General features: G+C 38.0%; 1 protein-coding gene across 6 annotated transcripts in view; it reads left to right on the top strand.

Annotated features, from left to right (window-relative positions):
• Window positions 1-17,313, top strand: part of LOC107227334 (protein bric-a-brac 2) — a 34,203-nt gene extending 16,890 nt beyond the window's left edge. For 3 of the 6 annotated variants that reach the window (XM_046733628.1, XM_046733630.1, XM_046733626.1), the window contains exons 4-9: window positions 10,845-11,132; window positions 11,650-11,755; window positions 12,956-13,111; window positions 14,089-14,424; window positions 14,525-14,975; window positions 15,322-17,313. In XM_046733628.1, coding sequence (XP_046589584.1) covers window positions 10,845-11,132; window positions 11,650-11,755; window positions 12,956-13,111; window positions 14,089-14,424; window positions 14,525-14,975; window positions 15,322-15,523 — 1,539 coding nt within the window. In that variant the 3' untranslated portion in view covers window positions 15,524-17,313. The remainder of the gene's footprint in view (window positions 1-10,844; window positions 11,133-11,649; window positions 11,756-12,955; window positions 13,112-14,088; window positions 14,425-14,524; window positions 14,976-15,321) is intronic. The other 3 variants (XM_046733627.1, XM_015668450.2, XM_046733629.1) reach the window with 3 other exon arrangements.
• The last annotated feature ends 1,504 nt before the right edge of the window (window positions 17,314-18,817 follow it).

The following is an 18,817-nucleotide window of genomic DNA, read 5'->3' as shown; positions in this document are numbered from 1 at the left end:
CCATCCTCTTCTCTTCTTTGTCTCTCCCAGGCCGTAGAGAGTCACTCACTCTCTTTCTCTCTGTGTTCTGCGGGCACTGTACCTACCTACCTACCTACCTACCTATCTACGTATGTATGTACTCGGCCTCATCGATCATCTCTTTCTCCCGCGCCGCATACCTCGCTTCTTCGTCGGCGATGTCTAGGTGTTGGTGTACGCATACCTGTCCTCTTGTATCGCGTACGTACGTACCTGCGCATGTCGGTACGTTGTACAGCATCATATATACACACATACGTACGTATGTACCGACTATCGGAAATATTCAACTCTCGCCAAGCTCTTTCTCCTCCCGATTCTCTCTCTCCGCTTCCTCGGCAGGTTCATAGCAGCTCTCCTTCATCGATACCCAGGGAAATGGCACGCTTATGTATTTCAAATGCCGCGACTCGATTAACTCGATTATCGAGTTTGAATTTTTCGTTGGTAAGGTACTCGAGCGCGGGGAACCTCCGTCGATTTTATCCCTCTCAATTTTTTCTCACTCCTTTTTTACCAGTTATCCGGAGATGATGGTGAATATGCAGAAATCTTACCGCATTTCTCTTATTGTTGAATATTTGAAAAATTCATAGAAATTGATATCTGCAGTCAACCCGATTATCCACGAAGTTGGTTACGAATGTGCCCAACAACAATAACAACGCCCAGTTTGAACCGACAACGAAAATACGACGTATCTTTATTATACTTTTTTAACGATCGGAGAAATTTGAATTCTGGTATATGTGAGATTATGACAAATGGTGCTTGTTACGTACATACATACATTAACAGTTCTAGATTTCACATTCGGAATTATAATTCCGGGTTGTTCGGATTTTAGCCGCGGTGACAGAGGCTCGATCATTCGCATGAAATTTAACCAAAGATAGATGGGCGGATGTACACGCATGTATGGATGATCGGTACGCGCGTGCGACTCTGTGTGTGTGTTTATCTTTTCTCGCAGTCTACATCCGACAGAGAAAATTTGTCGCCTCCTCCTCCTCCTCCTCCGAACGCCGACGGCGCGTTTCCCTCTCCCCTCTCCCTCTACCCTGGATTCCCGTCCCCCCCCTCTCCGCCGTCTCTCTGCTCCTCTCCTCTCCTCTCCTCTCCTCTCCTCTCCTCTCGGCAGTATCCACGCATCCCTCATCTCCCGGCAACAACCGAACCGACTCGACGCAACGCAACGCGCATCGCGATACGCAACGTTTCGGCGGTTTTGCCGTGTCTCGATCGACTGACTACTCATCTCGTGGATTTTGCGTTGTTCCCTCGTCGTCCGGATTCTCGTTTTTCTAACGAGGATCGCGACGCGGTATCACCACGTCGTTTTGTACCTAACCTAACCAAATCTAGCCTAACTTCACTCTCTCAGACTCGGTTGGTTAGTCTGTCCTCCCTCCCTCCCGCCCTCCTACCTCTCTCCCTCCCACTTCCTCTCTTCTCCCTCTCTTCCTCTTCCCTCTCTCCGCATATCGAACAACAAATGCCATTTCACTTTCGTTTGGTTACGCGGCGGTTGAGAGGTAGCCTTGTGTTGTTGGCATTAACAAGCATAAACCTCCCGTGAACACGCGAATATTTCGCTCCTCCCCTCTTTTTATAGCTTTGTACAATTCAATTATTACACTGCTGTGCAGTAAGTTATTTCACGCGGGTTGTGGGAACCGTGTTGTGCAGTTTTTTTGGTTTTTTTTACTACTCCGGTGGTAAAGCAGTGTTGTTGATGTTCGGTTGTTCCTGTTGTTGCTGCTGTTGATGATGCTGTTGTTGTTGTTGTTGTTGTTGTTGTTGTTCACTTGTTCGATGAAATTGTGAAAGACTTGAAAAGCTCCGGACGCTGAAACCGTTATTCCGCTCGTTGCGTCGCGAGTGACTTACTTCGTGATCGTCTATCTCTGTTTATTCGTTATTCATTCGTTCGACGCTGTCCGCGCAACGCAATCCGAACCGTGAACCAAACCAAGAGTAGGTGGCGAGCGATACGAGAGCCTACCTACCGAACTGGTGGCGATGCGAACCTGAACTCCTCGACGCTTTTTGTTCCTCAACCAAAGTCTAACCGGCTGCCTGTCTGCCTGCCTGACTGACTACGGAAGGTGAGTGTGACAACCGCGAGGAATAGGGGGAGGAGGAGAAGGAGAAGTAGTAGTAGTAGTAGCAGTAGTAGTAGTAGTAGTAGTAGTAGTAGTAGTAGTAGTAGTAGTAGTAGTAGTAGTAGTAGTAGTAGTAGTAGTAGTAGTGAAAATAAGGATAAGAATAAGAGTAAGAAAATTCTCGCGACGACGCAGCAAGGGCGACTACATACGTCCTTTCTGTATTTTCGGTAAATCGCGCGATAAACCGAACAGGGAACTTCTCCCTCTTTTTTTTTTGTTTTTGCTTTCTATTCTATTAATTTCTTCTTTTCTTTTTGAAACGTTCGCTTTGTTCGTTCGTTTGTTCGTCAATCTCGGCTTATTAGTTTTCCATCTGCCTCCCCGATGGTATCGCATTTTTTAACGCAGCCTTTTCAGCAGGAGGAAACGTCGTTGCGTGACTGTTTATTTGTATTGTCAGCTATTTGTCAAACCGTCGAGAAACGCAACGTCGTTGGGTATAATCGACTTTCAACTCCCCACCTCCACCCCCTGCTTGAAAAAAATTCGAAATTTTTCATAGATTTCCTTCCATTTGCCGAGACTGTTTTTTAATTTCCGATCGTTTTCTTCTTTGTAACCCACTCGCTTACTCGCTCCGATCACGTTTTTTTTTTTTTTGTTTATTTTATCCATGCTCAAATGCTTTAGTAAAACGCGTTGGGGCACGCACGCACGGACTTGTCGAGTTTTCTTGTCTTCAAGTTATGCAGACAAGCCAGGATTGTGCTAATCTTCTTGCAACATGTTTTTCGCTTCTTATACGCCTATGATTCATCATCCTCGTTGGAATTTCGACGTACTTTTTCAAAATATTTGACTTATTAAATTTATTATTGCCCAAACGGTTGTCGTGGGTTTTCTTTTGTAGGTACAATCCTTTTACACGTCATTGATTTTATATTATTTTTTAACTTTTCTTTCCCTTTCGGTAAAAACCGTTTGTGCAACAACCTTAGTAATGCATAATTGTACGTTTTGAAACAGAAATACAATATCTCAGTCGGAACAATTTCTCTCTCTCTCTCTCTCTCGCTGTACGTTTAACGTGTTATTAAACCACTTGACTACCAAAAATCGCGGTATGACGTCATAAAGTAATTCAATGTTTTTGGTGTCTCAGGTGAATATTTACTTCTGAAAACACGTGTTTCAAGTATTTTTGAGGTCTAAGAATCCGATTATGTCCATAAAAGGTAAACTCGGTCTTTTCGGGCCGAGCGCAAGTTTGCAATATGAGTCGTAAGTGAGAAGAAGACGAATATTGCGAATACGCAAGGCGAAAAGACCGTTGCCTCATCGTTGCACACGATTCTTCATATAACAAGAGTATGTTACTCGGTCTTTCACGAAGTACGAGATTGAGGTTAGGGTCGCGTAACTTTGGTCTTGTCGCGGCGGCGCACGCGCGGAGTACTCAGAAGTACTGAAACTGTCACTTCTAACTCGTAGGCTTGAAACTGGTATTTTCAGTACTCCGCGCATGCGCGCATTCGCAGACTTGCTCGAGCGTCATAGAAATGGGTAATTTGGGTATGGAAAACACGCATAGAAAAACATGTAAAACATGCTCGTGTTATGTAACGTCATTTTTTCCACGCATTAAGGCAGTTTTGAATATGTTTTTTTTTTATCATTTTGTAAAATACCGCAATAGAACAAACTGTCATCTTCTTTCTTCGGGGTGAATTTTTCTTTTGAAAAATATTTAATAATAATACTTTTGAGTTCCAAATACGCAATTTCAAGAATTACCGATCAACTCTTCTAATACAAGTTATGTTTATACTGTATAATTATATAATAAATCAGATTGACTCGATAGTTCTTGAAATTTCGTATTTGAACTGAAAACTAGTGTTATTCGGTATTTTTCAAAAGAAACTTTCATCCCAAAAGACGAATATGATAGTTTGTTCTACGACGTCATTTGAGAAAATGGTTTTAAGAATTCGTCGACTCTGAACGCTCAAAACCGTATGAATGCGTGGAAAATGAAAATTTTTACGGTCGTTATCGGATTATTTCCTTGACCTCAAAAATACTTGGAAAAGACATGCTGTCAGAATTACATATTCACCCGATATCAGCATTTACATATTAAAATATAACGGACTGTTCAGCCGCAGCAGTAACACCTTTTCAATCAGATCTGAACGGATTATGTGCAATAATCTTTGGGGGGGGGGGGGGTATTATCGTGAATTCGTACGATATTTCTGTCCGTAATTAACTGATTCATGAATTATAAACTCCACAGGATTATAAATATTTTTTTTTTATCAATCTCATCAATTTATACACAGAAGCGTGTAATTATTTGCAGTGTTTTTTTTAAAATGCAGTTTACGTTTCACAGATAATATTGCGGTATTATTACAGGCGATGAGACGGCGGAAAAATAGAAAGATATAATAAACGTACATCATATACCTGTAACGGCTTGAAAGCGAAAGAAGAATATTCTCTTCCTGTCTTTCTCTCTCTTTTTCGCGTCCTCTTTCAAGTTTACACTGGCATACGTCCGTTTGTTGTCCGGTGAAACACTCCACCTCTCTCTATTTGTCCGCTTCTTCTTTTTCTTTTCTTTTTCTTTCCTTCTTCTCTCGTAAGTGGGGTATAGATATAGACATCGGACGAGTGTCGGCATTATCAGGTTCTCTCTTGCCTCCACACGTTCGTAAACATCCGACAACCGGTGGTTGCCTCACCTTCAAGTAGGTATACCCGTCCAACCTAGTAGATTGAATCCTTGAGAAAATAGAGATACACTTACCCTGAACTGCGCACGGAACAAGCATTTTCGAGTTGAAAATTGATAATTTGACAAAATAAAAATAAAAATAAAAAAAGAATGTTTTATAACAGGTATAACGATATTTACAAATCTGTTATTCGAAGTTGAATATATTCGACGCGTGACTTCTTGAATGAAATTATTTGTTGATTTCGAATTTGTTTAATTATAACCTTACTCCATTCTTTCTGTTTTCCTTCGCTATATATATGTATACTTTTTTTTTTTTTTTTTTCTCCAGAAAAATAGAATTATTTAATTTTCTTTACGGATAATTAATACTATATACCGCACGTATATCGTATATGTGCCTGTAACAACACGCGCTTCCTGGTTGTATTTTGTCGTAAATTTTTTTTTCTTTCCGAAGCATCTTAATTGGGGAGGAAAATTGATACTCCGTGCAGACCGTAATTAAAACAATGAGTAGAGTTGAATCGGCGCCGCTAGTTTATACACGATTACGTATATTATATATGCATATATCTTATACATCTATACTCTATACACAGGATATCGAAATTCAGTCGCACAGTATGCGCAGCGATTATTCATTATGCGGTGTCTGCTGCAATCGCCGACGAAAACGATGCAGCGTTTTTTACGTGACGAAGCGGCGAGAAAATATTGTACGCATAATAACGATAGGTGGAATAAAAATTGCGGAAGAAGTTAATTGATGAAGGAATCGAACAAAAGTGATGTATTGAAGTAAAAACAATAAAATAAATAAATAAATAAATACACGCAATATATTTCATATTATTTTATCTCTTGAAAAAATATTTCAATACGTACAATCTGTTTTGTGATGGAAAAAAATACATCAATCGTAATTTGTTGCATTTGTTTTTTTTTTTGTTTTCTCGTCGCCAAAATATGTTTACTTGCAATTGATTTTTACACATAAAAATGATAAACTTTTATCCCTAACTTTTTTTTTTTTTTTTTTGCGACATCAAAGAAAAAGTCAATCACTCCAGAAAATATGAAGGAATTCGGATTAGAAATGCTTGCAGAGGCATCGGGATAGAGGAACTTTACCACGCTGTCACGCATCTTTTATAAAACTTATTTAGAAGTGTATTGAATTTGACGGGCATAATTTTGAGCATGGATTAAAACGACTTTGTTTTTTGCAATATTAGATACCTTGAAAAATTGATGTCGTATAACAAAAAAATGTTTGGTATAAAAGTTTATCATCTTTATGTGTAAAATGCAAATCTGTGAAAAAAAGTACACGCTTCGATTTGAAAAAAAAAAAAAAAACAATGTTCACCTCCACCAAATGAAAAGTACGATGGCGCAAGTGTTTTTTTTTCCCTTCGAACCATGAAACTTTTATTTCAAAAATCTTTCTCTAAAATGGCTGATTCTCGAGATATTCCGCTGTGCCAACTTAAATGGACCACCCTGTATACGCAGTAAATATTATACATAGGTGTACGTACACTAGGTTGGTCCTCATTTAGAATGTTATTGAACTATAAATAATTGAAAAACAATTCACAATTTTTTTCAGATTTTTATATCAACTGTAACCCGTGCCTGTAAGAGGAAGGATTTCCCAATTTAAAGTACACGTGTTTCGGACACGTTCTTAGTATATATTTTACTGTAAGAGTAATAATGTTCGAAAAAATCCACGAATGTGAGGTTCTAATGAGCATTAGTGCTACTATCTGAGAAAAAATTCACATCATCATACCAGGTAATACAGAGAATTGCATTTCTTATAGATGAAAAGAAAAAGTCAAATTTCTAGGGTGTGCAATTCGTCGAGATTGGTGTGAATTTTTTCTCAGACAGTAGCACCAATACTCACTAAATCTCCGCAATTACAGATTGATTCGAACATCGTCACTCTTACAATAAATTGTATGCCGAGAATGTATCTGAAACAGGTGTATTTTAAATGGTGATATCCATCCATTCACAGGCACGGGTTAGAATTGATATAAAAAATGTGAAAAAATTAGGAAATTGTTTTCGAATTATTTGTAGTCGATTTGGGGGGTGGTCTGAAAGAAAATCATCGACGTCCCAAGTAAGGATCATCCTAACGTACACACGTGTTATCACGAAGAAAAGCACGTGGCGAGGAAGCAGAACGAGAAGCGTACGTGAAACTTCTTTTGCAAGCCATCCAGAAATCTCGCTCTCTCATCTCCAACAACCATCACAGCCGCAACTAGAGCGGTATACGTATACAAGGTTACAACATGACCACCACCCACGTCGTCTTACGTCGTTACATTATCAATTCCGTTATGCTCGGTGTATTCGTAACAGTAGCTGCCATGCTTCTCTCTACTCTTCTTTTCTTTTTCCGGAAAGGGAAAGGATGGGGAGGCTGCTTCCGTCTTCCATTTCCCCTCTCACTTCTCATCTTTCTTCTATTTATTTTCTCTCTCTCTCTGTCTCTTTCACACTATCTTCTCTTGACGTTGTATACCAGAAATACATACCCAGTCTAATGTTTATCTTCTTCTTTTCCCTTTTCTTACAATCCGCGGCACTGCGAGCAACATGTGATTATATATATCATATTTACACACACACACACTTAATATTTTGCTTGACTTATTTACTGACGTATACGTACGAACGTAAGAAAATTTTATCTTGCATATAAAAACGACCCAGTTCATTCGATCAGTATTTTTCTTCCGATTGGTAAAATTGTAACTAGTTACGGTATTATCGTGCGTAACCCTATATTATATATATATAAAAAAAAGGTGTAATCAATAATAAAAATTAAAAAAAAAAAAAATTTAATATTTGAACAAACTATACAAAAATGTTTGAACATTATTACCGCGCAGTAATTTGACTACGTTACAAATATTGTCAGGAAAAAATCCTCGTTTATCGTGAAAGTAAATTTTGCTTATATATATACATATTTTTTTTTTTTTTTCATATAAATAATAGAGAAGAGAAGATAAGGAAGAAAGAGCTGGTTCATGCTAGGTACAAACACAGAGTTCACAAATCAATACTTGTTGGGGTTCAAGGGCATCGCCTGCCCAATTATATATTTTATACGAATCTTATACGACTAATGGACGGAACATTTTATTTTTTCCTTCATCGCCGTACGGCGGAACGTTCGTTTTGAATCTGTAATGGTAAAATTATTTCGGTTCTGCTGAATTATTATTATTATTATTTCGCGGAAAGAAGAATAGTGAAATTGCAAAACGGGAAATTCCTTTTCTATTTATTACGATGTTATTGTATTACAAGTGGAACTTGAGTGAAATCTTGGACATTTTGATAATAAGAAATTTTTGGGAATCGTTGTATTTAAACTCCTTTCTTATTTATTAGAGATTGAACTTTCTAAATTTGAAAAATACCGTAAAACGGATCCTTGCGTCTTCAAAACATTTCGTACTTTGACACTTCTATTTTCAACGTTACAATAGAAAGCGTAAAACGCGGTTTCGCATACACGTATAAGTTTACGTATACATACCAGGGTGTAGTTTCGGGAAAAAATAATTTACGATTTTTCATCGTGGCAACACCGAGAAAGTTATTTGTTTTTTTACTTTTTTATTTCACATTTTTCATCCGACACGTTTGTGTGGTTTAAAAAAAAAAAAGAAACGTAGTTCTAGCTCTTACCCCCTGAAATGTTGATTTTTATTTCCCAATTCATTTAAGCGTTCCCTAATCGATTTAGACGTTTTCGTTTATGCCTTCAAATATCGAGATCCACGTATCTCAAACACGGAAAAGTGCTCGAACAGCCTCATTCTATAAGCAATTATGAGCAAAAATAATATTCAACATATTTTCATTTGACGCAGAGATAAAGAAATGGCATGAATTCTACGAATTTACCATCGCGATTTCGTAAAACCCGTGCGATTTATTTATTTCTAAGTCAAATGAAAATGGATCGAAGCTTTGTTCAGAATTGCGTATAGAATGGGGCTGTTAAACCAATTTTCGAGTCACGTGTCTTCCGATATTTTTGTATATGTATATACGCACGGACCTCGTAATCGACCATGGTATCCCCTTAACCATGGTAGAAAATTTCACTCGTAAACTTGGTTCAATATTTTTTCACACTCAACAAACCTTGTTATATCAATAATTATCATCATTCGAACATTACCGATCTTCTCTTTTTCGATAAAAATCGATAGTTTTCACATAACTCCAAAACGTGTGTTCTAACGATGATAAATATGCTTTCTCGCAGAGTTTTCGAAAGCTCGAATTTGTGCATGAGTTTCGCTGAACACAAAAAAAAAAAAAAAAAAAAAACATTCGGCAATTTACGAGTATTCAAACTTCCAACGAAAAGTCATATTTTCTCATGGCAAATGAATCGGAAATAATAATTAAAAGATCGCGACTCATCAGACTATCGAGACAGAGATGTCATCTTTTATGGGACGATCTTTTTTCTACCAAACATTAAAATGTCGTGGGATAAGAGCGTTTAAAAAAAAAAAAAAAAAAATCCTTCATTTTTCGAATCAACCTGCCATACATATAATACGCATGTAACGATAATCGTAATACACATATGTGCCCCCCCCTACACACACACACACACACAAATGCGCCAAAAAAAAAAAAAGATGGACGCAGGCACCGACACCTTAATATATATATATATATATATGTATATAATGTATATCGTACAGGCAACTCTACACATACCCTTGTAAACACATTAATATGCACGACACCCCCCCACCGCCACCTCCATCACCCGACCAACTTACCCCTTACCCGTCAACCCACCTCGCGAACACCGCCAAAGGGGCGGAGGGGGGTGGGTGCAGGTCTCTCGAAGTTCGTTAAGGGTTCGGCGGGGTGGAGAGCGGGGGTGTACGATGGTCGATACGCAGGTCCGCAGCGTCGTGTCTGACTGCCCCTCCACCCCCCTCAGCCCCGATTCGTGGGTGCGCTGTGTCGGGGTGAAGGGGGGTGGGGGTGGGGGAGGTTATACACGTATACATCGTTCTCGTCGTGTGTCCTGAACCCCGCCTAATCGGCCCCCCCTCCCCCCCCCCCCCCTCCCGAAGCCGCCGCGGGTTTGTCTCCCCCTTTCGGCGTTGATTAAAGAACAGAAAACCGGATTCAGCGACGGAACCGACGACAAAGCGGGGTACTGCATTGCCGGATTAATATTGTACAGGGTATGATGACGAACGAACGGCGAAGAAGGAAGAGAAAAATGTTGGGTTACGGTGTGGAGAATCTCTCGATGTAGGGACGGTTATGGGGCTGTAGGGGAGGATATTTCTAAGAATTAGTTTAATTAACATCGATGAGATCGACGTGCGTTTAATCGCGCATTCAAATTAGAATCTCACGAATTAATAGGGTTGACGAAAGTCTGTGACAGTAGTTGGGCTGGTTTCTTTTCGACGTTTCTACTTTGTCGTCGGACCTATTATTTTGCGAGAGTATCTGAGAAAATTTGGGACAACGAGCGCGCTTTGTTCCAACTCGAGCAATGGGGGGAGAAGCGGCCTTATCGAGAGTGTCGACTGTACATGTACGTATTACGTATCCGTCTCTTTGCGACGATTGTATAATATATATGTTGCAAATAACATTCGCGATTCGTGTTATAAGTGTAACAATAACGACGACGACGACAACGAAAACGATAGTCCGTTGGAGAATGAGAAACGTGAGAAAAATATTTAAAAAAAAATGAATCACAATGTACGGTAATTAAAAAAGGGGAAAAATTGATGAAGGGAAAGAAGGGATTTTGAAAAAAAAAAAAATTTGTATAAAATTTCGAATTATCATTATTTTAACGTGTTATCGACGGACGAAAGGGTAATGAGAATGTTAAAATTTGACGGCGTTGTTTAATTGCGTTGTTGCAGTCACTCCTGAAGACTGCGGATCAATTGAAGATAAAGGGCCTCTGCGAGGTACCGGAAAGTAGAGAGGGTCCACCGTCTTCTGTTAGCCTAAGTTCGCCGCCTAGGGATCGTGATTCTTCCGGTACCGGTACACCACGTTTGAATTATACAAAGCTTAGAAGACAGCATCATCCGAGGTATAAAAGGCCCAGGTTTGAGGCAAGGTCCTCGGATACACCGGGTAACAGGCATTTCGAGAAGTACAAAGAAGAGGAAACCGAAGGATTCAACAATCGGGACGACAAAGAGGTAAGCTGACGATCGTTTGAGATTATGAGAGTACGAGTGGAGTGGAGAGGAGAGGAGTGCCGGTGAGATGACGGGTGATGAGAGGGGCGGAGAGGAGAGGAGAGGGGAGGAGGCCCTTCGGGGTAACCGGAAATTCGGACGTTATACATAAACAAAAGAAGCGCAATTAAAAGAATATTATTATTATATATACGTATATTATACAATTTTTAGAGACAAAAGCGGGAGAAATTTTTCTTTATTTTTTTTTTTATTTTCCTCTGTTAGTATCAGACCTGACCGTCAAAGGTAATTTGAAATAAAACGCATGCATGTATAATGTAGAGGAAACAAATTGACGATGAAGAGAGATTTTCGAGCGCGAATTGATTTTAAGAAGGCGGCGCGCGTTTTTTTTGTGATAATAATGATGACGATAGATGAAAGAATAAAAATATAGACAAAATGGAGAAAGTAGAGAACAATTGAGAAATGTATATTCAATATTATCTTTTTCTCTCTGTCTCTCGATTTGTAGAATCACAGGGACTGGCAGACCGAAGATGAAGAGTTCGGTGAGCCGACAATAGTTTTAGAATCGCGACAAAAGGAAATAAGCAACGGTAACACGAACAACAATAACGGTAAGTGGATTTCACGCGATTTGCTGCCCCACACCTGAACGTGAAACGATAAAAACAATTTCTTTGAAAAAAAAAATATATATATATATATAAAAATAATAATCAAGAAACTTAAACAAATAAAAAACTGTGCGCTAGCAAAGAATCCACCGTCAAATTTCTCGCCCTCGCCTATTACGGACATAATGTATATTCTTTCATTCCATTCTTTTCGTTTTTTTTTTTTTGTTTTTACACTTCCTATATTTTAAAAGCGAATAAAAAAATCTTTCATTGTTTTTTTTTTTTCCTTCAACAATTAATATAAAATTAATATATTTGTAACAGTCACGAATCGAGGTCGTTTTTTTTTTTTTTTTTTTCTCATTGCTCGCTTCTTTCGTTCGTTTCTACGATTTTCCCCTATCTCCCACGAACACGTGGAGCATCGTTCACTGGAAATTCGGTGATGAAAATTAATTAGATAAACATGTACATTTTAAGTGTGTAAAATAGTAATATTGTTATATGTTTGTGTGTGGTATGAACAATACTGAGTCATTCACATCCCCATTTATATGTGTCTATAGATGTATGTGTCGTTTATACAATGCGCTTGATATCCGAAAGATTATATATACATATATATACCTCGAGTGATATTTAACTAGGTACACGTTTCGTCGCGATCGTCGATCTATGATCGTGTATGATGAGAGGGGGGGAAAAACAAAGTTTACATTTACCGAAATTGATGGTTTTTTAGGTTCGAGCATATGTATGTACGCATGTATGCATGTATGTATGTATGGATGTATGTATGGATGGATGGAATGCGTTATAAAAAGTGCATAAGTATGCATCCCTATGCCAGTTTCTGTACACGTACGGTATCCGGAAAGAGGAACTGATAGACATACTATTATTATAGGGTAAGGAAATAGTTTGATATACGTAACTGGAAATGACGCTTGAAAAGTTTTTTTTTCTTTTCTTTTTTTTTCGTAGGGACTAACGATAAGAGAGAGAGAGAGAGAGAGAGAGAGAAAGAGAGATAAAAAAAAACGAAGAAGAAGAAGAAGAAGCAAACAAAAGTAAGGAAAAGAGAATAATGATTGGTTATAGAAATTTTTGATGAGGTTTCGTCGTCGATAGTCAAAGGTGTGGGGCATATCTATATAATGGATACTTTAGGACAGATTTTAATCACTTGAAATAAAGGTGAGATGTTTTGTCACACAGGAATGGGACATTACGGGCACCATACGGATCCAGGAGACGTTGATTTACCACCCGAAACTCAACCTACACCTCCCAGTGCTACTCTAGTTGGTACTACGATAACGCACTTGAGAGACCCTGATCACCAATCGACAGGTATATTAATATGTACCTATTCCTTTGTGACATAATGCATAAACCTTTATTTATACCGGCATACGTCAGGACAAGCGTAGACTATTATACGTATGATAACAATGAACGTGTGTTTCGAAAAGCATATCGATGACAGTTTAGATTTGATTAGGTACTGTTTATTTAGAATACAGTTGAAATACGAACGACGATAGGTCGGAAAGTGTCTATTCGACCAATATTTAAACGAAATAATTAGTGATGATGAAAACAGTGAGCAGTAAGTAGCGTAACAACCATCAAGTATATTGTACGTATAGGTATACAACGGAAGTAATGGGGTACATGAAGAAACGAATGAATGAATTTTATCATTAATACGATTCGTGGAAATTTTTTCCATATTTTACCTTTTTGCGTCTTCTTTGTTTAATTTTTCATTGCTATGTATATTATGGAAATTTTCTATGAGGTAAAAACCGGTGATGAGAATAATTACGTTGTACTACGGCATGTTAGCTTGATGACAAATCAAAATAATTGGGTTAATAAGACTTAACTAGTTGTGATTAAATTTGCGTTCCTCCGCATTGAATTTGCTGCCTACGCAACATCATTTTATTATACGAGCAGGGAGGTGGGATGGGGGGGCTCCTCTTATCGTAATACCGTTTTAAGTTTAATAGAGTCACGTAACCGTAAAATGATCATCGTCGAATCGTTTATTCAAACCGCACGACGGCGGGTGTTTATTTGTTTATTTATTTCTTTTTTTTCCAATAAGGTAGAGTTCTACGAAACTCGGAAAATCGAAATTGAAAATGGGGATGTGAATGACTATAAATTGATTGTATATCGTTGTTGGGGATGTTGGCTATTTTTTTTTTTTTTTGCCACGTCTGTAAAGATGATTCGAAAGCTTAAAAAAACAAAAGCGAAATTCACAAAAATCACAGCGTGTGGTAATACTTGCGATGGTTGTTAATTATATGTTACAGAAATACAAAATTGTGACAGTGTTAAAATAAAATTTGAGACACTGCACACGATGGACTCGACGGACACGATAGATATAGATAGTCATATGTCAGATCGAGCTAGCGTCAGTTCAAAAACGACCGGCGATAATGACAACATGATGATGATCACTCCAGAGCTTCTTGGCCTCATGCCGTCAGGCAGTTCCGGTCATTCCGATGGTGGGGACAACGGCAGATCACATTCCGGACAAATCGGCTCCCATCATCACGGATCCAAGTCTTGGACACAGGACGACATGGACGCCGCTCTGGACGCTTTGCGAAATCACGATATGAGCCTCACAAAAGCATCCGGTGAGTATCGAAAATCGTAACAACGATTATTTACATTCGTTGAACAAGTTGTGCAAGTTGTTTATTCAATTTTTAACATTGATATTTTACATACAAACAGCTACTTTTGGGATTCCATCGACGACGTTGTGGCAGCGGGCGCATCGACTCGGTATCGATACGCCGAAAAAAGACGGTCCGACGAAGTCGTGGAGCGACGAGAGTCTGAACAACGCTTTGGAGGCTCTGAGGACGGGAACAATTTCCGCGAACAAGGCATCGAAAGCTTTCGGAATACCCTCAAGCACCTTGTACAAGATTGCCAGGAGAGAAGGGATCAGATTAGCGGCACCTTTCAACGCCAGTCCGACCACGTGGTCGCCCGCTGACCTAGACAGAGCCTTGGAAGCGATTCGGTCTGGACAAACGTCCGTCCAGCGTGCTTCCACGGAATTTGGTATCCCGACTGGAACTCTTTATGGCAGATGCAAAAGAGAGGGGATCGAATTGAGCAGGAGCAATCCGACGCCTTGGAGCGAAGACGCCATGACTGAAGCTCTCGAGGCTGTTAGGTGAGAAATAACACCTGTTATATAACAGTAAAAATGTTGCCTAGTTGTATTTCAAGAAACACTTTTTCGTCCGCGAGTGTGAATCAAACATTCTAAGGCAATAAAGAACTTGCGTCTGTTACTAATTTCTTGCTTGGTTAAGTCCTTTAAGATACACTTTTCTAACGTTTCTAAATAATGGAGTCTTAACTCTTTGGTACTCGTTTATTTTTTTTTCAGTATATTTAAAATGAAACATTTGTTTTTATATCTACTGTGAATCCAATAAAAACTCTACTTTCCCTGCCATTGTTTTACGTGTTGTAATATCGAGGTGTTTTTTTTTTTTTTTTTTTTCTCTTTGCAGAATGGGTCACATGAGTATAAATCAAGCCGCGATACATTACAATTTGCCGTATTCGTCCCTTTACGGCAGATTCAAAAGAGGAAAGTATGAAGAACCGGTGGGAAATGAAATGTCACAGGACAGCAACAGCCTTCACTATCACAGTCCGAATCAAAATCACTCATCGTCTGTTCCCGATCAGATGCCTTATCAGGGTAGCTGAAACTTACCCCTCTACTAGGCAATTGATACCGATAATTATTTTAAATTACAATTGGTTAAGTACGACAGCGCTTTAATGCGACAAATATCTCTGAGTCTAGCTATATTATACCAAAGATCTTAGATCTAAATGAAACAGGAATTAAATTTTTTTCGTTACATCTCGTTCTGTTATTCGTGCACGTTTTAAAACACGTTCCTTAAGTTTTCGCTGTCATACCATTAGTGGACGGCATAAAAAATTGTAAAAAAAAACAACACTAACAAAGATTCTTATTCAAATTGACTAAACCCTCATAGATATTTGACGCAATAATTTTGTTTACGAAAAAGACGTTGTATTTGCGTTATACAATGGTCAAACAAACCTGAATTAAACGTCGTACATATACATTAGCCACAGGCAGCTGAATCTGACGTTGAAATTATTTATTCAAATGTGCTTATTTTTCCTCGTATTGTAACATTAAAAATGTTATCTTGACCTTTTGTGAATGGAAAATATATACGTATTTATGTATATCCAACATATTTTATTCAGTAGTGGTACAAATTTGCATTGTAAAATAATATCAATCCGACCGAGTTTTTGAAATACGGATTCAGCTGCGCTCAAATATTATATCGATTAACACGACTAAGTCGTACCCGTGGCAGCTATTCCGAGATTAGTTATTTATTATCATACATTAATTTGTTCTTATTTAAGAAAAATCGAGGGAAAAAGAGACAAACGAAGCGATGCTAGATTTACTATTAGGTGCGATTTCGAAATAGCTGTCGTCATTTGGTCATTTTTCTAATAAACATTTTTATCGTATTCTTATTATTAAGCAAGCAAATAAATAAAGATATACCGATGTGACAGAGAGTGAAGTATTACCATATACATATAATATATGAGGTTGCAATTCGAATTTTGATATTTACCGATTGTAATAACTTTTAAAGAAAAAATCATACAGTATTAGTTCTTGAATCGATGTAAATACGCATTGGAATTATAGAGGACGTTTATTCCCTTATTCTGTATGGTTTGTTAATGTTCAGACCTATTACATACATATTATTTAATTCTTTAACGTATTTAATATACGACTATTATTGTTGTTGTTATTATTATTATTATTATTATTATTATTATTATTATTCTTATTTATGAGTACAATATATATAGGAGAAAATCTATCTCTCTATTCCGTGACCACGTTTTCTTATGTAAATAGTTTATACGTCTAGAGTCAAAAGTGTATACGATATACGGCGACTTTGTGTATTGCAATCGAATTTTTTTTTTATCGACGATTTCTTATTCGACTACTTCATCTTTGACTCGATGGATATATAAATATTACAAAGTCCATTTCACAGTTACTGCATAATATTATTTACACGCACAGGCCTTTCAATGATCAATCTTGGCATATTTGGCACAGGCCTTTCAATTGGCAATCTTGGCTTGCATAGCTCAAAAAACATGCTCTACATTATTTTGTCTGCGTGGGACTCGTGTTCTGTTATTAACGCATGTAATGTTCTTTTTCCTTCGCATAAAATACCCATACACTATATCAGAATCTGTATTTAATGTGAACAGAAATGACTATTTGTGATTGTTTGTGATTTCGCACTATAACGATTCATTGACAATGTTTTAGAGGATGATGCCACCCGAAAACATCTGAATTTTCCGTAATTATTTGAATGAGCGATTGGATGAAATGTAAAAAAAAACTGCGACGTACAGGAAATTTGATAGGTGAGAATATGTGATTATCGTAAAATGTAAAACAGTCTGTAAAATGTATTTGTAGGATGGACTGAATAGGGTATAATAATGAAAAATGTTGAATTTAATGTAGATGAAACGAAACATATACATACAATTTGTGATTACTGGAGATCCTCCAAATTCATCCGACTGTCAGAAAAATTGGGGGATTTCTTAGTTTGTATGAAACAAAGATACTTGTTTAATTTATCACGCTCACCATTACTTTATTAAAACACATATTATCTATAAATATATCAATTATGTACAGTTTATATATATATAAATATATATATATTTTAAATTATAAACTACTTTAACCGTATATCCGGTCTATTGAACAATTTGTTTTCAATTCATTTCCCCTACTTACCTTGACTAACTGCGCTGGCAGTGAACGTCCACTTCTATTCCGGCTAAGAGCATTCCGCTTTTTGAAAAAGGCTGAGAGAGATTGTTTGATTCGTCACATCAATGGAACTTCGACGATGACACAGTGATAATTAGATATTTACATCGTAATTTGTCTCCTGTTGATCCCACGCTATTTTTGCTGCGTTTTCTGAGTTCCTGGCGGTCCAATTGGTCGGGAGAAGGTCGTGTAAATCCAATCTCAGAGCAGAACTTTTCAGTCGGAAGATAAAAATAAAAAGTCGGCCTAACCCCTTTGCATTTTTGGAGAAAATTTTCGCGATTTTGAAAAGTGCTGAAATTAATTCTTTCATGCGCTAATCCGACGTAATTTTGCGAAAAAAATCGATTGGGCGCAGTCCCAATACGCTGCAATCAACGCATCAAAAGTTACAGCCAAAAAACGAAAACCTGAATTTTCGACATTTTTCAGCAGGTGCTTTTTTCCTCGTATCTTCTCTCCCGTTGATCCCACGCTCCTTTTGCTGCGTTTTCTGAGTTCCTTGGGGTCCAATTGGTCGGGAAAGAGTCATACGAATCAATTCTGAGACGAAAAATTTTTTGGTAAAAAAAAAAGGAAGGTTAACCCCTTTGTATTTTTGGCGAAAATTTTCGCGATTTTCAAAAGTGCTGGAATAAATTAATTGTGGCACTATTCCGACGTAATTTTGCGAGAGAAATCGATTGGGCGCAGTCCCAATGCGCTGCGATCAACGCATCGAAAGTTACAGCCAAAAAACGAAAACCTGAATTTTCGACATTTTTCAGCAGGTGCTTTTTTCCTCGTATCTTCTCTCCCGTTGATCCCACGCTCCTTTTGCTGCGTTTTCTGAGTTCCTTGGGGTCCAATTGGTCGGGAAAGAGTCATACGAATCAATTCTGAGACGAAAAATTTTTTGGTAAAAAAAAAAGGAAGGTTAACCCCTTTGTATTTTTGGCGAAAATTTTCGCGATTTTCAAAAGTGCTGGAATAAATTAATTGTGGCACTATTCCGACGTAATTTTGCGAGAGAAATCGATTGGGCGCAGTCCCAATACGCTGCGATCAACGCATCGAAAGTTACAGCCAAAAAACGAAAACCTGAATTTTCGACATTTTTCAGCAGGTGCTTT

The sequence above is a fragment of the Neodiprion lecontei genome, chromosome 3 (assembly GCF_021901455.1).
Source record: "Neodiprion lecontei isolate iyNeoLeco1 chromosome 3, iyNeoLeco1.1, whole genome shotgun sequence".
Classification (NCBI taxonomy): domain Eukaryota; kingdom Metazoa; phylum Arthropoda; class Insecta; order Hymenoptera; family Diprionidae; genus Neodiprion; species Neodiprion lecontei.
Note: the sequence above shows the minus strand (reverse complement) of the source record. Positions and strands in the feature narration are given on the sequence as shown.